The following is a 26,729-nucleotide window of genomic DNA, read 5'->3' as shown; positions in this document are numbered from 1 at the left end:
CATTTCGATACGAGGATTAATAAGGGAGATACAATTAACGGACCGTTTTTCTGTACAAGTCCCATCGGACTTAACTCACGAGCGGGTGCTTGTAAAGCGTATTCCTTACAACTTGAAAACTACTAAAGACATTCGAACCAAAATTTAAATTTAGCATCCACCTGTCCAAAGGTAGGTTTTAAACGTAAATAACATTTCATGTTCCGGAATGGACTGGCGGTTTATAGGGAACCGAAATGGCGATTTTGCTCTTCCACAATATATACAGAACAAGACCAACCTGACTGGAAATCGACCAAACGTGATGGAATTCCACCTCTAAACCTTTTTTTTTCATGTGCATTTTTTCGTCAGGAGGATTCATAAGGGAGATATCATGAATGGTCACTTTTGCAGGTTAAGTCCAGCGGACATAGCCTAAAAGGTGTTTTACATGGAGCAGATTCCTTATCTATATAAATCAAATCATAACGACTGTGTGCCTCTACACTGACTATTTTGGCGAAAATTTTCGTACAGCTTTCCGTTTAAGGGAATAATGACGATCTCCATAATTTTTGGTTTAGTTTCCTGAAAGTCCTATTTTTTACCTGCCTCGCCCAAAATCCAGATTGCTGCATTATTTGCCAAAAGAAAAAGAAGATAATTGAAATTTGACAAAATTATACGTTTTAGCCTGTAACGAACGGAAAACATCCAAGATCATTAAATTTTTCACTTGTTATCCGCGAAGAATATCGAAATATGCAGGCAATTTTAATGATGGTGCAGACCTTCGGAAATTCCTATCACATAACGGATTGCACAATCTCCATTCAATTTGGAATGATCTACAACCTTGGTCTTATGACTTTTGCGGTATCTGTGTCCCTTTTACGTTTGATTTTTCTGTATTAATCGATGTTAAGTCAATTTAGAATTTTCATATGCATAATTCATACTTTCAATTACTTATATCAAATACAGAATCATCAAACTCTTCACGAAAATTGGCCCACCCGGTAGCCATATGTGAGCCAAATGCTATGTATGTAGCTGTCACATAATTATCCGAAAAGTAATGTAATGTGAGATAACCGTACAAAACCTTTACCCTGTTCCACGTTTCTAACTCAGTCTGACCCAAGAATAGATGACATATCATAGGACCAGCCATTTAGGCCACTAAATCCGGCGTGACTTATGGTATAATCCTTTGTCGATATGACGTACGTTTAGTAGCAGTTAATCTGTAAATGAAGGTCTTCAATATTGTAAACACGCATATACTTTCGTATGTCGATCTATATATATTCACTGATGTCGATTTGTAGCGATCGAGAAAGAGTGGGTCTGCTATTGTAATCAGTACTCCCCACACCGACTTTGACTGGCAGTATGAAAGGGTTCCTTCCCCAACTCCTGTGTAACTGTCATTAGTAAAGAAGGCCAACAATTGTAATGAATAGTTCACTTCTCGATTTGACTTGCAGAAGGCAAGTGAGCATGCAGTTTTGTGTAAAACTCCCCTACCCGATTGTGTTTGGCAGTAGGCAAGGGTGCCCACCATTATAAAGAAATGTCCTCATCTGAAATGTGACTGGCATTAGGTATAGTGGCCTGCTATTTTGATAGAAACTCACCAACTTGGTGTGACTGGCAGTAAGCTGGCTGGCAGTAGTAAAATGGGCCTGGCATTATAATGATAACTGCACAACTAAATTTCGAGTGATAGTAGGGTAATTGCCTGCCATTATAATAGGAACTCCTCAACTGTAATCTGTCTGGAAGTAGGAAAGGAGGGTTGCCATTTTAACGAAAACTCCCCAAATCGATTCTGTCCGCGTAGTAGGCAATGGGGCCTGCAATTATAATGTAAACTTCCCAACTCGATTGTGAATGGCAGTAGGCAAGTGAGCCTGCCGTTATATCACAAATCCGTAAGAAACACTTTACATTGGAAGCAACGTACGGGGACCACCCCATGCTCTTTCTCGGATAACGCTAAGAGACATGCAATTTTAAAACAATCTTATTTACTGCATGTACACTATTTACTTCGATATTCGAATACAATGTAGAATACCGTAGCGAAGCACGGGTACATTCGCTAGTAAAGAATATATTCTCATACTTTATTATATTTTCTTTGCCTAAAATTCGTAGCTCATATCCCTAGGATGTTTCCATCATTGAGTTGCTTGCTTGAAGGGCTAGAACTGAAATGAAAATGAAAATCCATGAAAATCCACAAACTGTTCCAGTCATTTGACCAGGTCAGGAATGGAATGAATGAAGCTCCCTTTCAGCGGCGAGGATGGGAATAGGGAACATGCATGCTCCGGGGTTTTAATTAAAAATATGCTAATCTGATTCAAAATTTCGTGCAGAATTCAAAAATGTGATCAGAATGTACAAATAATAACTCCAAACATGATAAAAATCTACGAAAATGTCACGTCACGCAAGTACGCGATCTCATTGGTCTGACGTCATCGTACAGGTTGACTGAATTAGCAGACGAAATAACACACAGTGCGCTGTGAGAAGCAGGATACACTTCGCGTATTTCTACTTTACGTTAGTGTCTAGTATGATTAAATTCGAGGTCTATACATCGGATAATAATCTGAGTGGTATATTTTAGACTTAAAATGAATCCTGCGCAGACAGTGAGGCAGAAAACTTATAAATGGTGTAGAGTTCCGATGTGCAATAGCACATCGCATACCATACCAAACAAATTGTTTATACATGTTCCAAAGACTCTAAAACTAGGGAGAAATGGATTTTGGCGAGCCGGAAAAATGCTGGTGATATATCGGAAAAGTCTACAGCTTACTTTTTTTAAGATTTTAACGTAAGATGAATTTGTTTGAATTTTCAAATAATTTTTCCATGTCAGCTGTTCTAGTGGTAAAACTTTAAATTTTAATGTATGATGCTTTATTTAAATGCTTCAATTACATCTTGGAATATGAAAGTAATAAACAGTGCATTAAATAATGCTGATTATTAAAGTATTCTCCAAACCTAACCTATGTTTTGGGTGATCCATGTCAAGATAATAAATCAAAGGGGTTATGAACCATTTTGACAGCTCTAATTCTACCAATATATCTTGGCATGGGACAGTTATGTATCTCTTTATTGATGATCTTAATTGGTAAAGAAATTTAGGCTATATCTAAATACTCTATAATGTAACAAAGAATAGGCGTGTACATCATGAAAGGAAACAACGTGAATTTAACAAATGTATAACTCTACACAAAACCAATGCTTGTTTGTTGGGGTCTTATAAGTTAACAATGCTCAATTATAATGATTATCATAATATTAATGAAATAAATAACATAATTGCACACAGGTGAAAATAGTGATGTAGGTGTTTAAAATATTATCCAACTTAGCCTAAGTTTTAGGTTATACAAGCCAAGTCAATAAACCGAAGGGTAAAAATACCGCGCGAGTTGGCCGTGCGGTTAGGAGCGCGCAGCTGTGAGCTCGCATCCGGGAGATAGAAAGTTTTGAACCCCACTGCTGGCAGCCCTGAAGATGGTTTTCCGTGGTTTCCCATTTTCACACCAGGCAAATGCTGAGGCTGTACCTATGGCCACGGCCGCTTTGTTCCCATTCCTAGGCCTTTCCTGTCCCATCGTCGCAAAAGACCTATATGTGACGTAAAGCAAACAGCAAAACCAAAAAAAAAAAGTAAAAGTCCCAGCACCCAAAGACATTCCTGTATTGAGTGACTAAAATGTCACCAGGACACTTTTCTTTCCTGATATGCTCAGCTTGTTTAAAGCCAAATGTAATTAATGTTATTGGCTTCACGCCCCGCTAACTACTTCTACGATTTTCGGAGACGCCGATGTGCAGGAATTTAGTCCTGCAGGAGTTCTTTTACGTGCCAGTAAATCTACCGACACGAGGCTGACGTATTTGAGCATCTTCAACTACCACCGGACTGAACCAGGATCGAACCTGCCAAGTTGGGGTCAGAAGGCCAGCACCTCAACCGTCTGAACCACTCAGCCCAACTTGTGAAAACTAGATGAAGTCATATTTATCTTTATCATGTTTAACTTTTCCCCTCCACAAAGATATTTAATTCTCTTTCATGGGCCCCGGAAGTGGGTAGGCCAGTTGCCCCAACCATAAATATATATTTTTTTAGAAATGATAGGTTATAGACCTACAGTACTATGATCTTTCTTTCTTTCCTTCTTTCTTTCGTTCTTTCTTAATCAGTTTATCCTTCAGGGTTGGTTTTCTCTCGGACTCAGCGATGGATTTCACCTCTACCACTTCAAGGGCAGTGTCCTGGAACGTGAGACTTTGAGTATGGGATGAAACTGGTGAGGAGGGCCATTACCTCGCCCAGGCGGCCTCACCTGTTATGCTCAACAGGGGCCTTGTTGGAGGATGGGAGGATCGGAAGGGATAGACAAGGAAGAGGGAAGGAAACGGCCGTGGCCTTAGGTGCCTGGAGGAGAAGTAGGAAAATACGAAAAACCACTTCGAGGATGGCTGAGGTGGGATTCGAAACCCTTCTACTCAGTTGACCTCCCGAGGCTGAGTAGACCCCGCTCCAGCCCTCCTACTATTTGTTTTCAACTTTCATGGCAGAGCCGGGAATCGAAACCGGGCCTCCGGAAGTGGCACACATTAACCACTACACCACAGAAGCGGACTAGTACTATAATGCTACCTATATGTTTATGTTAGTGCTGAAATCCGATTTCTTACTTTACTAATGCTGAAAGCCCGAAAATGTAATGTTATTCTTTAATATGGGAATCAGTCTAGAAGGAAATGTTGAAAGTGATGTGATATCTATCCAGGTTCGTTGTTATCCTAATACTATGGGTTACAGTACATTGCACATATATAAAAGACGTCACTTACAAACTTGCTTGTTATCCGCTAATTTCTGTGGCCACAAAAGTCACATTTTTCAAGAATGATGACATCTACACATGGTAGATTGTCTGACTGTGCTGTTTTGAACCTTTCTTCTGTCATTTCAAAGTTATTCGCGATCATGAATAATAAACAATCGGCCTTTAGCAACGGCTGATGCACAACGGCTGGTAGAGCTCCATGCGGTACTGGATCGTGACGTCACAGCGCGCCGCTTACGTCAGAGGCCGTTTCACTCGCCTTGCGGAAAGGCACTATTAAATATTTTTTTAATGATAAAAAACAAGGCAACATACCACAATGTAATACGTTTACGTACTATTTCATTGGTGTACTTTTCAAAAAAAAAATTTTTGAAAATGATGCATGTTCCCAATTGTGCCGGCTGCCGGGTCTGTCGCACTCCTCTGGGGCAATGATTAATAAATGATTAATGAAATGAAATGAGATTGGAGAGTGTTGCTGGAATGAAAGATGACAGGGAAAACCGGAGTGCCCGGAGAAAAACCTGTCCCGCCTCCGCTTTGTCCAGCACAAATCTCACATGGACTGACCGGGATTTGAACCACGGAACCCAGCGGTGAGAGGCAGGCGTGCTGCCGCCTGAGCCACGGAGGCTAAGGGCTAGAACTATGGGTTTTTATATGCTGTAGATTTTTAAATGAAATTCACATGGACATTTTGAAGATTCATGAGGTTGAATTGCAGATGGTGAGCCGTGGTATCATCACACATTACAACGCTTGTCTACGGGCTGAGGGTGAGCTTCTCCATCATTTACTGTATTGAAGTAAGTTTTATTGTTTTTCTAAAGCTTTTTCAGTCTGGTTATCCATTCACTTATATGGACGGGTTTACTACGGGTTCGGAAACGCGACCGCGCTCTCGTTTACCAATACGCGTCATACAGGGAGGACGACAACGCTTGCAGGCCTTGCTCTGTACTAGAGGTGTTGCACATACATTGGGAATGCATCTTGTTAAAGTTCACAATATTAATAAATATAATTTACGCTGGCGTACAATTCGGTGCCCACCATCAGATGGCCAAGCCTGTCGTAATACTGTCTGCAAGTGGATCGGTGAACAAAATGATAGCTACCGCCTGTTGTACATTAGGTTGTTAAGGTACTGAAATGTACTAAATTTTACACCCCCTGTGGGTGGGGCGGTAGAATAACAGGCACAGTATTCCTCGTATCGTAAGAGGCAACTAAAAGGGGACTGAGAGGGCTCCAAACGTGGGAGCGCAAGTGCGAGAGAGCATAACGGAATAGCATTGTTTGCTGAACAGGAGAGGAGACTATTTTTAACATTTGCTATGTTAAAATGTACAACAATGTCCACACTAATTGCGATTTTGCTTTCATATTCCCTTCCATAGTACAACGGAATACGCACCTTCCGGCTCCATGGCTAAATGGTTATCGTACTGACCTTTGGTCACAGGCGTTCAGTGTTCGATTCCCGGCAGAGTTGGAAATTTTAACCATCATTGGTTAAGTCCATTTTTCAGCATTCCAATCGTAGAAGAGTTTAGCCAAACATAGCTTCATTTGAAGTCGTGTAGCTTCAAAGAGAATGGATGTAGCTGAATATCGAAATGTTGTAACATTTATTTCATGTTGTGATCCTGGTAAAACTTTACAATCGGAAGTACAAAAAAGAGGTTAGAAATTCAACATGGCGCGGCTCGCACAAGGCGACGTAGTAATAATCTACACAAGGCCTATCAGCATTGGCGAGACAATTTCATTGGTTTCGAACCCCACTGTTGGCAGCCCTGAAGATGGTTTTCCGTGGTTTCCCATTTTCATACCAGGAAAATGCTGGGACTGTACCTTAATTAAGGCCACGGCCGCTTCCTTCCCATTCCTAGGCCTTTCCTATCCCATCGTCGCCATAAGACCTATCTGTGTCGGTACGACGTAAAGCAAATAGCAAAAAAAAAAAAACTTTTTTTCTGATCTGCCCTCGTAATAATATATTCCCTGTCAGTGAAGGAAGCAACGGGAAACTTCCTCACTCCTCAGTTTTCTTTGACAGCTAACGGTGAAACGTAAACACCCATATAAATACAATGACATTCAGGCGAACTCATACAATACAAAATTACAAATTTCATTGCCGAATACGAAACCCAAAATTTGCCTTCTTTATATACCTAAACATGTACATTGTGTACTACAAAATCTCTGCACAGTGCATAATGATGTGTTACACCGGGCACAACGAGAGTTGATACTGAGAAACAATATGCTGCTTTATAGCAGTGATTCCATAAGGGTGATGTCAAGTACCATAAACTAACAGACAATGGAAACCGTAAGCAATTTCAGCTGAGTCATTCTACGTTAAACGTGATAAAACCTAATCTACATATCTCTAATCCTACCCTTACCACTTCTACTCTACCACTGTGGAATATTGTCAGTTCTTACAATGTTGGTTCCGTTGCCTGTGGCTCAGCTAGCACGTGATCATCCAGTCTGACATTTCAACTTCCTTCCATTAATTCCACTTGTAAGCCTAAGTGACTTCTTCGGTCACCCAATGAGCTGACTGTGTGGTACTAGCCGTGTAGCTGTAAGCTTGCATTTGGGGGTTGGTAGGTATGATCCCCGCTATTGACAGCCCTGAAGATGGTTTTCGGTGGGTTCTCATTTTCACACCACGTGAATGCAGGGGCTGTGCCTCAACTGGTATGGGGTGACACGGAATGCAATACAGTACCAAGACATGGGGAAGACTAGTCAGACACCAACAGAAGCATCGTATTACCGAAGTGTGGACTCTGCGATGGTCAATGTTGTGACTACCGAAGGTCGAGTCAAGAGACTCAATGGCGTCCTTGATATCATCGGGAGAATGGACACTAACCAACCAAAATGTCATGTGATCGTCTCCAGCGAAGAAATGAAAATAATTTTGACCATCGAGCCTTGACATTTAAAAAACTCCTGCGGGTAAAAAATGAATTAAATAAAATACATTGGGAACGGTTGATCAAGAAACAAAATATTCCGGAGCAGCTGATACATCAACGAAAAGACTACTACGATATGATCAGTTTTATATGTACTGTACCTAGGTAGTTTGTACCACAAATTAATCGAATTCAGGGGCTTAAGTTTATACTTCACACATTCGACTTTATTTATGCAATGAAAGCACCATATCAAAATCAATCAATCAATCAATCAATCAATCAATCAATCAATCAATCAATCAATCAATCAATCAATCAATCAATCAATCAATCAATCAATCAATCAATCAATCAATCAATCAATCAATCAATCAATCAATCAATCAATCAATCAATCAATCAATCAATCAATCAATCAATCAATCAATCAATCAATCAATCAATCAATCAATCAATCAATCAATCAATCAATCAATCAATCAATCAATCAATCAATCAATCAATCAATCAATCAATCAATCAATCAATCAATCAATCAATCAATCAATCAATCAATCAATCAATCAATCAATCAATCAATCAATCAATCAATCAATCAATCAATCAATCAATCAATCAATCAATCAATCAATCAATCAATCAATCAATCAATCAATCAATCAATCAATCAATCAATCAATCAATCAATCAATCAATCAATCAATCAATCCACATTGATCTGCATTAGGGCAGTCGCCTATGTGGCAGATTCCCTATCTGTAATACTCGTAGCTCTTTCTTACATGATTGCAAAAACTTCGCAAATTTATTGAATATCTCGCTTGGTAAATTATTCCAATCCCTAAGTTCCCTACCTATAAAAGAATATCTGCCCAGATGTATCCTCTTGAATTCGAACTTTAACTCATACTGTGATCTTTCCTACTTTTAAAGACACCACTCAAAATTATTCGTCTACTAATGTCATTCCACGCCAGCTCTCCACTGACAGCTTAGTCGAGCAGCTCGTATACTTTCTCCCAAGTCTTCCCAGTCTCGCAACACTTTTCATAACTCTACTCTTTTGTCGGAAATTTCCCAGAACTAATCGAGCACATTTTCTGTGGATTTTTTCCAGTTATGAAATCAAGTAATCCTAGTTGTGGTCCCATACACTGGAACCATTATTTATTTATTTATTTATTTATTTATTTATTTATTTATTTATTTATTTATTTATTTATTTATTTATTTATTTATTTATTTATTTCGACTTTCCCCAACTGGAGATTGCCCCTCAGGAGAAAGTATACAAAAAGATAAAATTAATATTAAAAGTAAGGGCGAGTTGGTTAGCACATTTGGCATACTGTGGGGCCTACGTTGTTACATTAAAAAGTTAGGGAGATATGGTTCTTGAGGATTTGAAAGGAATATTTCAAGGCAGTCTCAGCAATTTAATTTATTAATGCCTGATTGAGTGATTTGCAGTATTGGACGAAAAAGAGAGGAATGGTTCCTCTAGCGCCGACCATTGATTCAGCCGGTATTCTTGTTGATAGAATGGGATGGTTGGTTCATATGTTGTTTTATTTTCCTCGTGTACCTCATCAGGTTGTGTTTCGGATGACTCGAATCTGATCGTCGGATCTATTGTAATGCCCTTTCTATGATCTTTGAAGGCTATCATGTCAATTGGACTGGTGCTGCCTGTAATAGAGAGACCAAGAACCCCCTCGAAGGTCTTAAATTCTGAGTCCCTTAACGCTTGAGCAATGGTAGATCGTATTTTATGCTGCCTAGTATTTCGTAGAGCTTCTCCATTTGAGCAGACACTTCTACTCTTTTTCCCAGCTGCGGAAAAGAAACACCTAATCGCATCAATTTGTTTGTCAGGGTTGGACCGTGCCGTTGTTCTAAGTACATCATGGACAGGATGCCGTAGTTTGAAAAACGCTATATTCCTTTTTTTTGTTAACTAATTACATAGGATGTAGTAGGGATGCATTGGTAAAGATTACTTCAACATATTCGAAACGTCTAAAACCTGTAGGCCTACATAATGCATATAGAAAAGCGACACAGTCCAAACAGGACCAGGAGCGTAATTGTAGTTCAGCAGATTGTAAAAACTTTAACTCTGTGATATCAAATTGCACTGATTACGGCAGAAATACGATTGGTATGTGGTTACCAAGGGTGAAATACAATTTCAAAACAATTCTAATCCAATCATAAATTTTAAAGCACTTTTAGTCAGCGAAATAACAATGTAATAACCATCAGTTTTATAGGTTTTTATTATTATTCTGATGTACGTAATCTTTTGTTTTTATCTAACAAGGTAATTTATGATGCTTTTGATCACCATCCAAAAGTAGTGATTTGATCATAATAATAACATATTATTCTGCATCCAAGCACCCTAAATTGCTACCTATATTAGCTGGGATCAAAGATGCTATCTTGAGAAGGTAAGTAAGGATAATGGTACGGCAGCTGTGGCATTGATTTCATTTCATCACCAAAATTTCAAATTAAAAAATAAAACATGTTTTCTATATAAGCCCTATCGCGACATTGGCATAATGTTCTGTAGTCGAAAGACTGATAAGTAGACCTCAGAATTTTAGGGATTAAACTGTGACGTTTTAGGCACCTAACATAGGTAATGAAGTAATGAGAGTTATGGAGGAAAATGGTAGGTAGTAGTAGACAAATGTAACGATGCCACATGCAACACAGAGTTGCGAGCTATACTAACTTTTCAGCGTCGCAATAATGTCAGAAAATGGCAGATCCGCACAGCACTCGCTATGACATCACTAATTATATGTAATTTAAAAGCTTTTCAGTCTGTCGAATACACAAGTTAAATATAAATATTACACTATAACATACCTGTAAAAACATGTTATTAATCAAGGAATAAAAATACACAATATGAAACAAAGAATGTCATGTTTCGTTCTTGAAAGGACATCATCAGAATAAAATACACAATATTAAACAAAGAATGTCATGTTTCGTTCTTGAAAGAACATCATCAGAATAAAATAACAATGTTAAACAAAGAATGTCATGTTTCGTTCTTGAAAGAACATCATCAGAATAAAATACACAATATTAAACAAAGAATGTCATGTTTCGTTCTTGAAAGAACATCATCAGAATAAAATACACAATATTAAACAAAGAATGTCATGTTTCGTTCTTGAAAGAACATCATCAGAATAAAATACACAATATTAAACAAAGAATGTCATGTTTCGTTCTTGAAAGGACATCATCAGTCTATTAAAACACACTCAAATATTTACAATATTAGTATTCATTTCTGTTTAATACTTAGGAACTTGAAATCTGGAACTTAACTTAATGATGACCTCATTTGTCTCTACTCCAGGATTTACTGAGAGGTATTCGGAAACCGTTGCTCTGTCCCTTGACCTATTTTCGCCACGTCATGCCCCTCTTTTTGGCAACGTATTTTTGTGTATGCATTTTTATTCTTTGTTAATAATGCTATTTTTACGGGCATGCTCTAGATAGTTCGGAAACTCTTTGATCCGACCTTTTATATAGATTAATCTATAATAATTGTAATTTAAAATAAATCATCAATAAACATTGTTGTATATAATTTCCGTCAGAAAACACATTCTACACTATAAGTCTTGGAGGCGCTTTAAAATATTGAAGTCTCCTACAGGAATGCAAAATTAGGATTAATATTGGGTCCTGGTAACATTTCAGCACCAACAGGTGCGTCACACTACTTTTATACGTTGCCTAAAGTCTATTTATATTCGATTAAGACAGTCATCTGTGCCCTGACAATTGTTGCAAAACACGAAGCGTAGCCAGTCTGTCCGTGATCCTACTCACTAAAACCAAAGTAAAACATACCAGCAGCGAGTGACACGTTAATTAGGTATGGGCGGCGCAAAAACACTGAAAACGTAGCATTCGTAGAGGTTGACATTGATGTGGTCTGTTTAGAGATGCCATTAAATGGGGGAACAGATGCTTCGAATCTTTTCATATTTGTCGGACGATAAGTAGATCTTATTTGATAGAGAATCTTGATCTTCAATAGCCTCATATTAATTATCTTACCTCTTCATAGCGATCAAAACTGATAAATAGTATCGTCGGAATAGATCAAGTAGTAGCGAATTCGACGCCAAGAAGCGGCTTCTCTCAAATCTACCAGCCAGAAACTCTCCCGAATGCCTTATCACTCACTTTCTGACACAAAAATGAGCGAAAGAGTTTCGAAGTGGGAAATTTGAGAGAAGCCTTTTCTTGGGTCTGCAGGAATAAAACCCGAGAACGTGGACTATCTATCTATCTATCTATCTATCTATCTATCTATCTATCTATCTATCTATCTATCTATCTATCTATCTATCTATTCTTTATCCCGTGCTATAGTCCTTCGTAATAAAGTATTTCTTATCTTGCTCTTTAATACACATTTCTCCAACACACACATTACCAATAACTTGCATAGTTCTATTACGTTGAGAAAGTTACAAGCAGTGTTTGGCGCAATTCATAGAGAATATTATCATTTAAACTTACTCAAAAGGCATAGAAGTGCACCTTTTTTTATAGGAAAAAGCAGATAAACTTGCCGGGAAAATGACTAAGACGGTAAAGACTCTGGCTTTCTTAACCCAAATTGGCAAGTTCCATCCTGACTCAGTCCTTTGGTATTTTGAGATGCTCAGATTCATCAGGTTCGTGTCGGTAGATTTTTAGGCACGCTGAGGAAATCCTGCGCGATATAATTTCGGCACCTCGGTGTCTCCAAAAACCGTAAAAGTTGTTAGCTGGACGTGCATCCATTATTATTATTATTGTTACCGTGTTTTAGTGGTAGGTAGAGGTGAAAGAAGGTGCGGGCGTGAACGGGTCTCAAACTACGGAATCAAAGTTAATGTAAAATTTAACAAGGTTATATTTTCTTTTCAAAAACAAAGAAATAACAAGCATGGCAGGTACAAAGTAGCAAGTCCAAAGGGTAGTTACAATATTTACAGGATTTGGGCTTCGCGCCCTGACTTCACAATGCTTGGGCAATCAGCTCAGTTTTACCCCAAACACAAGTTTCAACAGAGGGGCAGAAAACCCCATTCATGCCTAGGAGTCCTTGCTCCAAATTACACTGAAAAGCCTCCACGAGGCATACAACACTCAATTTTCAAAAGAGCCACAAGCTCTCAACTTTAAGCCTCTCAAAGGCCACACCAAACTCCACCTTCGAGTTGTCCTCACTGGACATAGACACAGGGGTAAAATACCCAACCTACTGAGGTCTATTAAATGAAAAGGGGCAATTACATGACCTCTAAAATAACAATTTGAGAGGAGGCGATCTGCACTCCTAATACACTTGTTTTTAAAACCTAATCTGGCTCTAGGCCCCTAATGCAAGGGCTAATCCCATACTACAGAGGTGACTTTAGAAAAGAGCAATTTGTTTTACGTTAACGAAGAATAGGTTGAGAAAATAAGTTCACCTCAAAACAATGTGAGTGGGAGCTCGAGAGGGTTAGCACTCTCTATCCCAATATGCAGCTTTAAAAGAGAATAGATGAAAAGATTGGTTACATTTTAGGAAAAGGTTACATGGTGGAAACGCTTCGAACCCGCTCCGAGAGTTAAACTGCCAACCTAGCAAGAAAAGAAGTTATTAAGAGGCCATTACCTGGTGTTGAACAGCTGGAGAAGAAAGAGGCGCTTCCCGCCCCCTGCTATGTACTTTACACACTGAAAGATGGAACAGAAGTGGCCCGGAGACCCAAAAATCAGCAGTTTAAATACTCTCGCGGAAGGTTCTAGGCGTTTTAGGGAAGAGAACACCCGCCCACAATCACTTTATTGGCTAGGGTACAGAAACATATCCAAGTTGGGGGAAGATACATCGGATTGGTCGGAAATTACTCAAAGAAATTCGGGATTGGATAAATCTAAAACAAGGGGAAAAAGAGGGGTATACAGCCAACTTAAACAATAACAGAAAGAAATTTAACAAGAAACAAACTTTTGAAATAAGAACTTCTCCAAAAAAATAGTTCTTTCACTCCGCACTAGGGTGCACTATTGTTGATCTTCAGTAGTGTCCTCTAGAAGAGAAAGTTCACACTTCTTACTACAAGCAAAACAAAAATACGTCGAAAATGACACAGTTCAAAAACTCCAAAATTTCCAGGTAGAGACATCTTCTGAGAAACTTGAAAATTAATACTGTCCATAAAGTTCAGACTTCCTCCAGCAGAGGAGTTTCAACAGGCGCACATTTTAAATTAGCGGTGTGGAGGTGTACCGCCCGGTACAATTATTATTATTATTATTATTATTATTATTATTATTATTATTATTATTATTATTTCTATGGCTAAATGGTTAGCGTGCTGGCCTTTGGTCACAGGGGCCCGGGTTCGATTCCCGGCAGGGTCGGGAATTTTAGCCATCATTAGTTAATTTCGCTAGCACGGGGACTGGGTGTATGTGCCGTCTTCATCATCATTTCATACTCATCACGACGCGCAGGTCGCTCACGGGAATCAAATCAAAAGACCTGCATCTGGCGAGCCGAACATGTCCTCGGACACTCCCGGCACCATTTCATTTTTTCATTATTATTATTTTTATTATTATTATTATTATTATTATTATTATTGTTATTATTACTACACAAACTTTCATACATTACTTACAAGGATATCTTCATGATAATATGCTTCTGATGCTTCTTATATTCTCGTTGCCATAAGACCTATCTGTGTCGGTGCGACGTAAAGCAAAATAGCTTCTTTTATGAAATACTTTCTAACTCTCATTTCTGTGATGGCTTGACATGTACATTTCTAATAGGTCGAGTTGTGCCTACTTAAGTTCTAAAGAGTGTAAAGTGTTGGTCAGGAAGATGTAAATACTTCTTAAAATTAAATTCAACCAATTCTAACTGGTATTAATTGTAGTCAAATTGGAGTAAGGCATTTATTTTATTCAGCAAGTTTATGAAGCTTGCAATAAGTTTGGGTAGAGAAATGTTAAATTTTTCTGTGCAATGCTGTGTTTATTTTAACATATTTAATTGCAGGTATCTGCTATGCTGAGTTTGCATCCCGGGTGCCAAGGGCCGGGTCAGCTTACGTGTACAGCTACGTGTGTGTGGGAGAATTTGCTGCTTTCATTATTGGTTGGAATCTTGTTTTGGAATATGTAATTGGTGAGTACTGTAGACCTAATCGGAATTAATCAATTTAATCATTCTAATCGAAACAGACTTTCAACGTATTAGGTCGTGTTACGTACATGTAGTACGTGTTGAAGAGATGTTAAGTACAGAACAAAAATGGCCAGCCGGACACCAATGGGATCCGAACCCACAACCTCCCGATTTCGCGTCGGTTGCTCTACCAATTGAGCTATGGTGGCCTAGGCCATCTTTGTTCTGTTGGAAAGGATCTGAGCTACAGGTCTGGTACTACTACCATCACACTGTAGAGTGCGTTCAAGTTGCCCGTTGAGGGCCAAGTCAATGAATATTGAATTTTCACGACCGCATTGTAATCGAAACAGACTTTCAACGTATTAGGTCGTGTTACGTACATTTTTGTTCTGTACTTAACATCTCTTCAACACGTACTACATGTACGTAACACGACCTAATACGTTGAAAGTCTGTTTCGATTACAATGCGGTCGTGAAAATTCAATATTCATTAATCATTCTAGTCAATGAATCATTCAAACATTCAATCAGTCAAACAAACAAACAAACAAACAAACAAACAAACAAACAAACAAACAAACAAACAAACAAACAAACAAACAAACAAACAAACAAACAAACAAACAAACAAACAAACAAACAAACAAACAAACAAACAAACAAACAAACAAACAAACAAACAAACAAACAAACAAACAAACAAACAAACAAACAAACAAACAAACTAACAAACGAACGAACGAACGAACGAACAAACAAACAAACAAACAAAAAAAGGATTAATTAGAAAGTTTCTCTAATTGGGAAAGTAGACTTGATGTTTCTACTGTGACAATTGAAACAAGATTATTTGTCAACAGATGCTGCATTTAATTAAGGCTATCCTTGAATAGAACCTTTATCCTTTGTAATTGTAGTCGAGAAGTCTAGTGTAAAAATATTCGACTTTGTGGCCGTAAATAATATATATACGTAAGTCATCAAGTTGTGAGACCGCCAAATATATATAAGTTTTTAAAAATGGACATAAAATAACATAATTGAAGGTCACAATTGAAGATCATCACAGGTGGTGTCCGACGATTTAGGTACCCAGTCTCGACGGTTGCCTTACATCAGCATCTGCTTTTGAGGTTGGATAAACTGGTAACTATGCAATTAAAGACAACGAAAATTTCAGTTTACAGAAAAATAACATAGTAATAATACAGCAATACTCTCTCATTATATGCAGAACCCAAATATGCCTTCAGAGTAATTTGTGACCCAATTATAGCACAATATATTTCCCTTTAATACAGTGATTTATTAGCTTGGTCAGCTATTGGCGTATTCATTGTATGTACTCGCCTTTTGGAGATGATATTATGAGTTTCATTAGAACTGAGCTTGACTTACGGGTTGAGAACCAAATTGATTGCCCTCCCTGTAGAATTTCTCGTTAACCCACTTACTTCAGATTTTTCACATAACGCAAAGTATTGTAGGCTACAGGAATTTACTCCAATCAAGTAACTAAAGACTAAGTTATTCGCACTTTCAATTATGGGAATATGATTATACTAATTGAATCCTTTAAGAACATGTTTCCTCAAACTATGCAAAACATAAAAACAACGTTTTCACATGCATTTCATCTGACAGAAGCTACTTCTTCCAGTATACCAAGTGCAAATCCATCAAAGATTTTCAAATAAATATATCATTTACAAGAGTGCATTTCAGGGGCACTAGGAGAGCAATATTGGGAAACTATATACACTGTCAACAATACAAACAGCAAATGTTAGGAAACTGTCCATAACACAAACAGTACAGTAAATGTTCTCCTCCAAGTGCCAGGAACTGACAAATTCCACGTTAACATTAGATAGGCCATATAAATTAATGAGCCTGTATATTAACATTCTTAGCACTGGTTTCATATACAACATACTTTCATAAAAAAGTAACAGGTATGTTATACACAAAGAATAATGCTAATATTAAAAAATATCAAATACACTTATCCGTAGCATCAGTGGAATTTCTTTGCTTTTCTTCTTTCTTTATCGCTATTGTATTAACTGAAACCCGGTCTCTTGAATGTCTTACTTTTGTTTAAAGCGTCCATTCGAATAAAAGAACGGCTTCTCACGAAGCATCTTGCAAGCTCATAAATTTCGGAGAATTTCGTCTTCAGGATATCTGTTGTTTCTTTGTTTGCTAGCGGCTTTACTTCGCACCGACACAGAGAGGTCTTATGGCGACGATGGGATAGGAGAGGCCTAGGAGTTGGGAGGAAGCGGTCGTGGCGTTAGTTAAGGTACAGCCCAAGCATTTGCCTGGTGTGAAAATGGGAAACCACGGAAAACATCTTTAGGGCTGCCGACAGTGGGATTCGAACTCACTATCTCCCGGATGCAAGCTCACAGCCACGCGCCTCTAACCGCACGGCCAACTTGCCCGGTTTAATGTAATTAAACGTAGTATGTATTGTCGTGATCAGTCCCACGCACGTGTGTTCCATTACTTTTCCACCGCTTCTAACACGGTCGCACAGCAGTGGTGGTTCATCGGTTCATGTGATGGGGAGACCAGGTATAATAAAATTAAGTTCACATACGCATTAGTTACACCAAATTAGAGTTAAAATGCATGTTGTATGTGTGTTGAGTATTAGCCTGAAGGCTGATTTGATCCTCCACAGCTCCTCCAACAGCTGTCATAGATAGCCTTGGCGTCACTGAAGAGGCACACTAGGGAAATGAGGAGCGGGGTAGTTTCCCGTTGCTTTCCTGAGTCAGAAGTTGCTATTATATATCACTCTGCTAATCCCACTAAATTCTCGCACCAACCGAGCCTAGGAGTGACATTTTCACACCATTTATAGCAGGAACAGGCTGGATAAGGTATAACCTTACTAGCATCACTCATACCTCGGTTACTTTCATGTTGTCAAAGCCAAGGATGAGACTGAGACAGATCAATGAAAGTAACAAGCTTTTTCTAGCCCTTACCAGAAGACACAGTGAACAGTAAACAATACATATCACTAGAAAAGGCATAAATGCATGCTATCAACTAATAATAAAACCACAGTTTACCGCACAAACTTTCGCGCTTACGCTTTGAAGGAGCCGTACAAGCAGCTTTAGGCCCACTGCATCACACGGCCTGTGAGAGTGGCCTCACCTGAAGTTGTTTGCTAGCATTGGGTGGTTTACTGGATATCGTGGTAAAGATGACGTTACACGCATGGTTTCAAGCGGCCATGCCTGGCCACGTGTCTGCACCGTCAATTGGTCTCAATTTTAGAGGCTATACACCGTTATCCTGCGCACGTACCAGCCTACATACTACGTTAAATTACATTCAACCGGGCGAGTTCGCCATGCGGTTAGAGGCGCGTGGCTGTGAGCTCGCATACGGGAGATAGTGAGTTCGAATCCCACTGTTGGCAGCCCTGAAGATGGTTTTCCGTGGTTTCCCATTTTCACACCAGGCAGATGTTGGGACTGTACCTAAATTAAGGCCACGGATGCTTCCTTCCAACTCCTAGGCCTTTCCTGTCCCATCGTCACCATAAAACCTATCTGTGTCGGTGCGACGTAAAGCCACTATGAAATAACATTCAATAATCATTCCTATACGAATCATTGCCGTACGTCTGGTACTATAACTATGAAAATATTACTTTATTATTAGCTATGCAAATGTCTGCGATATACAAATTAACACACCGAGCTCGATAGCTGCAGTCGCCTAAGTGCGGTCAGTATCCAGTATTCGGGAGATAGTGGGTTCGAACCCCACTGTCGGCAGCCCTGAAGATGGTTTTCCGTGGTTTCCCATTTTCATACCAGGCAAATGCTGGGGCTGTACCTTAATTAAGGCTACGGGCGCTTCCTTCCCACTCCTATCCCATCGTCGCCATAAAACCTATCTGTGTTGGTGCGACGTAAAGCAGCTTGCAAAAAAAGAAACAACAACAAATTAACACGTTATCGAGATATGAAGAATATCTCTTATCGACACTTCCGGGGGATATTACACAAGTAAGAAGTAAATATATCAGAACTGAATGTCAAGTGGTGTCAACCAGCTGATGGGTTCTTCACTGGGTGGATGTAAGTCATAGATGTTTCCCTATAGCATCTTCAGCGGGCATTCCATGACAGTATGTTAAATGTTTTGAGGAGTGTTACCACGGTCCCATGATTACAATGTGTAAGGTATACCAACTGCTAAAGTATCATGTAAAACACGTGCATTTCTTCACTTCTTTAAAATACCTTTTCACCTGAGCAACTAATAAGTAGCCTATACTATAGATATTTGTTTCGGCCATTATGGGACCCAAGGGATAAGAAACACTAAAGCAGATTTTTTTGGACAAGCTTTGTGACCATGTGGCATCTGAGTTGCAGAGTACAAGTGAATAGGATATACTCCAATATTTGAATGGACATCCTAAAATTCTGTCGGAATTTATGTGGATGTAAAGGGAATTTCTCTTATCAACGACTGAAATCTCCGTTTTCTGGTCTGTCGGTATTAATAGGACGAACACTCCATCGCATTAGATTCCTGGCTGCATATACATAATAATATTTAGCCGCGTTAGAGTCATTTCCATTTGCGATACTTCGACAGAGATATCATGACAACACACTGTGGAAGCTGCTTCGGCAAACTACTGCTACTGTGTGGAGATGAGAAGAATGCAAGAATGAGGAATGTGGCCTGCAAGCACGAACTTCCTGTTCAGCCCAGACAGATCGGCTCTTATCTGCTCTTATCTGCTACACGAAAACATTGGCTCACACTTTGCAGTTTGCTGGATAACAACTGACAAGAGCGAAGAGCTGCCAGTGGAAGATAATATAAAGTCGTCTGGGTAGTAGCGGAGTTGCTATGGTAACCACTGAGACACTGGCTCTGCTGGTGAAAACCCCTCCGTCCCGTGCCCCACCGGATATGTGCATTCTTCTGATCTCCCAACAATACTAAGCCGGACAGTCCCTTTTCTCATCTCATTATGCTGCACACAACAGCGCTCTACTTAAACACTAAGCGCTCTCCTCTCTGCTTACTTCACCGCTCCATGATAAACACAGATTTAGGGTGCATCAGAATATTGTAATGACATTAGTGGTTTTGTAACGGAGCGGAGAGGACAGCAGCATGGCAGGATGTGTATCGAAGAGGTAAAGAACGAAACAAAATTATTATTCATTCATTCCACTTCGCTGTTCGGTCAACTAGGACCACGAAAAGCCTCACTTTACACTGTGGCATCTGTTCATTTTTCGCTTGATCCAGATCGTCCTCATTAGCTCACTGTGTTTAGCACGACTTTCTTCTGTCCATTTCGCACCAGTTGCCCGTGTTTCGTCCCGGAATGTCTCCAAAATCGTGAAAGGCTGCTCTGAAAAGATTTCGATCTTGTGCATCTTCTGCTTGTATTCCCAGTTCTTGAAGATATTTCATGACCTTAACGTACCATGGCATTTCCGTTTTTTGATTTGATAAAAATTTACTGATGACACGTTTCGTCCATCGAGAGTCGATCATCCGTCGTATATGACTGTAGAAGCGAACTCTGCCTTTACGCATTGTGCTCGTGATCTTCTCTATCTTAGAGTACACTTCTTGCCTGGATTTTCTAATGTAGATTCCATTTTAATAGTTTGGGACCAGTATAGTGTGTAGGATCTTTCTTTCATTCCTCTCTAAATTGGCGAGCAAACATTTCTCGGACAGGATAAGGCATTCAGATCTATACAGCGGTGAAATTAAATGTCGTATGGCTTTCATTGCCGGCATATCCCAGGAAGGGTTCGGCTCGCCAGGTGCAGGTCTTTCTATTTGACGCCCGTAAGCGAGCTGCGCGTCGTGATGAGGATGAAATGATGATGAAGACAACACATACTCCTAGCCCCCGTGCCATTGGAATTAACCAATTAAGGTTAAAATCCCCGAAGGCCAGTACGCTGACCGTTCAGCCAACGAGTCGGACTATACAGGGTAATGGTTTGATGACAGTGTTGTTCTGACGAAATATTTTGTACAGAGAAAAGCACTTCTTTTTGTGTATGTTGCGGGTGGTTTGGAAAGCGACTTCCATTTTCTTGACTCTTGCTGCTATGGCCCCTAGGTCAAGTCCATTTTTCTGGATCCATCCCCCAAGGTATTGAAATTTATTAACATGGTTTATCGTTCCATATTTGGTGTTTAGTTGGGTCGTATCATCTTTGATGTTCGACATTACTTCCGTCTTTTGAAAGGAAATTTGTAAACCTGTTTGTTCTACTACTTCCTTCAACACATTGATCTGTTCTGTTGCACTTTCTAAATTTTCTGTCATCAGGGCTATATCAACAGCGAACGCTAAGCAATATATTTCCCATTCGTTTTTTTTAATCCCAGCCCTTAATGGTTTGTAAAGATTTCTTTCTTTTAATGTCTTTCGCCACTCCTGTATTACCTTTTGAAGTACGCAGTTCAACAAAAGAGGTGACAGCCCATCACCTTGAACACCTGTCTTGATATTATTATTATTATTATTATTATTATTATTGTTATTATTATTATTATTAGTATTATTATTGTTGTAAAGTGGTGACTAGCGCGGTTGGGTAGGTTCCAGTAGGTCCGGTCGATCTTTTTCATTGGACAGATGGTTGTCAGGATATTTATTAGCATAATCACCTACACTATCTCCAGGACGTGATTTTGGTATTATTAGTTTGGCGCGAAACATGTCTAGAATGTATTTCCATCTGGACCTTACGTTCTTTCCATGAAAAAGAAAACTTTCCACTGAAAATACTTTTAATTTACTGTAGTTTTACTTTCACCAGGGTTGTAGGAAAATGGTAGATACTTTAGAGCAACTTTCACATTTAAATTCGTTACTACAGTAGTGTTGAAACCATTGTGGTGTCGACAGGGGAAGTTTTCACCATCACCGCATGAAATCAGCAACAACGGAGGACTTGGAACGAATTTCCGAGTGGTTCTTTAACGTCTAGAACATTCCAATTAGAATTAGAGAATATAGACAGTAAAACATATTCGTTTGAAATGTTCTGACGACGTCCGATAGTCTCTTTTCCCACTTCGTTGTTCTCGACACCACATTAAATTAAACGCCAGGAGCGTACCCAAGGGTAGGGTGTACTGAGGGTGTTGAATCTATTTTCTAAGAAGCACGAAATTTAGATTTTAGATTGTAAACTGGTTATACGATTTGCTGAAAAATTGTTCACCTTGATCGTATATTTTTTATTTTAATGTAAGTACGCCTCTGTGGTGTAGTGGTTAGTGTGATTTTCTGCCACCCCCGGAGGCCCGGGTTCGATTCCCGGCTATGCCACGAAATTTGAAAAGTGGTAAGAGGGCTGGAACGGGCTCCATTGAGCCTCGTGAGGTCAACTGAGTAAAGGTGTGTTCGATTCCTACCTCAGGCATTCTGGAAGTGGTTCTCCGCGGTTTCCCACTTCTTCTGCAGGCAAATGCCGGGATGGTACCTAACTTAAGGCCACGGCTGCTTCCTTCCATCTTCCTTATCTATCCCTTCCAATCTTCCCATCCCCAACAAGGCCCCTGTTCAGCATAGCAGGTGAGACCGCTTGGGTGAGGTACTGGTCATCCTCCCCGGTTGTATCCCCAGACGCAGAGTCTGAAGTCACTGGCCTTGAGGCGGTAGAGGTGGGATCCCTCGCTGAGTTTGAGGGAAAAACCGACCCTGGAGGGTAAACAGGTAAAGAAGAAGAAGAATTTTAATGTAAGATTTTGTTGTGTACTGGAATCTGAATGTCAACAGAATTCAGTGATGAAGATGTCATATCAAAAGCTGAATCCTCAGAGAAATAGAGAAGGGACAGTGTGTGAAGGAGCGAGTCACATTTCTAAGATAAGGTTACGTTTTACTAAAATGTTGAAGTTGGCGCCGTCCTTTCCTTTCAGAATTTTGGTATCCCTAGTAATATACACGATGGTCGCGACTTAATGTGCGTCATTTTAAAGAGATATTCCTTGATAATTTATACACTAATATTACCCAATTCCTTTAGCAAAAATAGTATTATATCACGTGATAGGTGAGCAAAAATTAAAATAATTTATATAATAAGAATTATTAGACTAGAGCAATCATTATTAAAAACCAAGAAAATTTTCGGTACTTTGTTAAGAAACTAATGACGGCCCGAATAAGTACTTCTTGAAAAGATAAAGATATAGTTATTGGAAATGCACGGAGATCTGATCTGATCTGTTGTTGTCTAAAACATTGGTTTAAGTAAAATACTAATTCATTTAAAATGACCCAACACTTCAGGCTACAGAAATGTAACAATGATAATATATTTTGTAGGTACTGCTTCTGTGGCCCGAGGACTGAGCAACTATATCGACACGTTAACAAATGGCACAATGGAGCGTGCCATGCGAGATGCGATACCTATCGATATCGACTTCTTATCGCCGTATCCTGACTTCCTATCCTTTGGTATGGTGATGATACTTGCAGGTAAGAGACTACTTTCAACTTAAATTTATACCGTAATTGGTCAGGGCCATGTTAGTAACTTCCTTATTATTCACGACTAGCAGTTACCTCCGGCTTGACTCGGGTGGATTTCGTAATTTGATAAAAGTAATCGTTCCTCGGTACTCTACTAACACATTATCTGAAAATCCCTAAAGTAAAAAAAAAAAACTCATCGAAAAATTGAGCTTTATATTCCCCAGAACTCTTTTCTGTCTTTCCTGTCTTAGGTGACCATGCGACATAGAAATGTACATGTGAGAAACAGTCTTCTCTCAAGTTGAAAAATAAAAGCACCAACATGTTTATTTATTTTTAAAGGAGATTCCGAATAAATATTTCCATGTCTGCAACATCTTCAGTTTTTGAGGCATAAGTATCCCCATAAAGAGAATTCAACCCCTTTATCAGTCCTTCCCTGACCTCCACCTAAGTGGATTTTCCTAAAACAAAAAATACATGTTACTTTATTTTTAAAGGAGATTCTAAATACCAATTTTCACGTCTGTAACATCTTCATCTTTTGGGATGTATTGTACCGTACGCAGGGGTAATAACCCTCTAGCACGATGCCTCCATTCCTGTTTAAAACATCCGACTAACTCCAGTTTGGGCAGAGAGGTGGGTTGGTAGTCGATGTGCAAGTCTAAAAGTCGAAGTTTATCACCTAATTATAAGTATATGACAGGAAAATGGAGGTATAACTCGAATGAGAATCAATAATATGGGCTATGAATCATATTAACATAAATGAAATCAAATAATAAATGATTATAAAATTATCTCAAAAATAAAATTGAAAAGGCTATGGACATCAAAACGTTAATTACTCAAATAATTAAATACAAAAGGAAAGTTCAAACACAACATTGAATATTTGTGAACTTCAAATGACTTCTCATGATTGACCAATGTTCATGATCATAATAGTATTCGTATACGTATCTGATTAGCATGGAGTTGCACGATGTTAAGTATCACAATGATACGGATTTAAATTCCGGAGAGTTGTCGCAAAAGTTAACATAAAAAGAAAATTAAGACGCAATGAGACATGATATGAATTATGGAAAATACTAGTGGCATTTCCCTACGCTATGTTTACAACAATCACAAAATTAACGTATCTCAAATATTTACATCGGATTAGGAAAGGGAAATCTTACATACTACACTGATTCGACGTCAAACGCGATTCACTAAAAGGATCTAGGGAGAACTAGATTGACCACCAACATTCACTCAGCACTCGGGCTGTTCCCCGTTAAACAACAAGACAACATATCAAAACAACATGAAATTGCACAAAACGCCATCCTGTAAGAGAAAACATATATTATCCTTTATTAAACAAGCGGAAAGCAATGGGCAACATTGCGTTCCTCTCCTGCATTTGCGCACCAGAAAGTGCGTTCCTCTGTCACCTATTTTCTGCTTTGCTGTGGGCTGAAAAGAAATGTTAGAACTCAATACTGCACTGAGGGCTTGGTTACTGTTCGACAAGATTGTATTACGGAAATGACATCTCATTCACGCTGTCTATATAAACACGGCTGATAAGTAAACCTGTAAGGCGAGCTCATATTTCCTCAACTACACGGAAATTCACATCTTGCTAGCATGCTATAATAATTTATCACACACAACAGACTCACTGGCCTGACATTAATTTCCCGTCAATTCTGAGTCTTAATAATCTCTCAGAATACATTTGCAGGGCTATACTCACTGCACATAATTCATATCACTTCATCAGGCAAGCAATCGACCTGCATAATCAAATTCTTAAATCAGCATGCATTGAATCCTCTTATATTTCTTACGATCTCATCAGCCTTTCTTATTATAAATCCAGGTTCGATTCTCACTCAAATCATTGTACGACACAGTTTCGAACGCACATTGGAAGACTCCTTTCTCATTCAACGTTGTTATACAGCTCCACACGTTACAGCTCCTGAAATAACATGCGTCATGCAATCTTACTCTTACTAACTTTCTAAATGAAAAGAAAAATTGAATTTACTCTCAGCGCATTAAGTGTTTAACTCGGAAAGTGGATGATCTTGTCAATCTAATCCTCCTATCTTTAACATACAAGAATATCGGAATAATTCTAAGCTAATTAACATGCATAATGACACAAAAACAAAATAAATCCTAACAACTCCCTCAATATCCCGTCTAACTAATCGTAAAGTAAAATAAAAATATAGAAATCATGCATTCCCCTCCTATCCGTATATACAGCATCACAATGTGAAATAAACACATGTCGTCAGGCAAAAATTACGTTAAAGAAAAATCCCTACACTAAACTTCACTAGTATTTAAACATAATTCATATAACATGCCAACTAATTTAAAAACAAGCGTCTTATCTTTGACGACTCTCTGGACATTGGCAACGGCTCACATCCTCGCCCTGGTGATGTCCTACTCCATGTTCACCACAGATTTAACACATGGAAACAATCTTCTTTCTTCTTTGGGCGGTGCTATCTTCTTGATGAAAGTTCCTGTACACTGCAACACAGAAGACTTCAAGTAAACACATCTTCACCGCTCGATTTGCACCTGCCGAATAAACCCTTGTTGGCTATGAACTAAGCCAACATTAATCTGACAGAAACACACACGTAAAATTAATAAGACTTAGGGTTTTATACAGTTAGTTAGAGCGGCTCGCGGTTCGGTATGAAAGTTCTTCGCGACACGCGACCGACACGAAAGTACAATACAGCTGAGCGTCTCTTCTTCACTCACCAGTATGCGGCTGATATTACTGTCTATTACTTTGGAATAAAACTTTGCGTCATGATGAAATCGGCAATTTAGCACTGCACCAGTTAATTAAGCAAACTTCACAACTAAAATTACTGTTTCTCGGTCGAAAAACCATACATTGTAATATATCTATCCACGTGGCAACATTCGCACACAAGTATCAGAGCAGTACAGAACAACGCTCACTCCCAGCGATTCACACAGTCAGAGTGACGCTCTCACAGCTTGGGACGCTTGAGAAGCTTGGCTAACGCCGTTGTAGGTATGGGATTTCCGCATGTTTAAAGAATCAACCAATCAGCGTGCTTGCTATTCACAATGACTTTTATATTAATAAAAATTAAC

At 39.1% G+C, this 26,729-nt stretch overlaps 1 protein-coding gene across 5 annotated transcripts in view; it reads left to right on the top strand.

The window, feature by feature from the left end:
* LOC136867134 (cationic amino acid transporter 2) overlaps window positions 1–26,729 on the top strand; it is a 289,680-nt gene that overhangs the window by 104,926 nt on the left and 158,025 nt on the right. For all 5 annotated transcript variants that reach the window (XM_068227031.1, XM_068227028.1, XM_068227029.1 and 2 more), the window contains exons 3-4: window positions 14,928–15,056; window positions 23,424–23,579. In XM_068227031.1, the coding sequence (XP_068083132.1) occupies window positions 14,928–15,056; window positions 23,424–23,579 (285 nt within the window). The remainder of the gene's footprint in view (window positions 1–14,927; window positions 15,057–23,423; window positions 23,580–26,729) is intronic.

Source organism: Anabrus simplex, chromosome 3 (assembly GCF_040414725.1).
Source record: "Anabrus simplex isolate iqAnaSimp1 chromosome 3, ASM4041472v1, whole genome shotgun sequence".
In the NCBI taxonomy this organism is placed as follows: Eukaryota; Metazoa; Arthropoda; class Insecta; order Orthoptera; family Tettigoniidae; genus Anabrus; species Anabrus simplex.
This window is presented reverse-complemented; position numbering and strand designations above follow the sequence as displayed.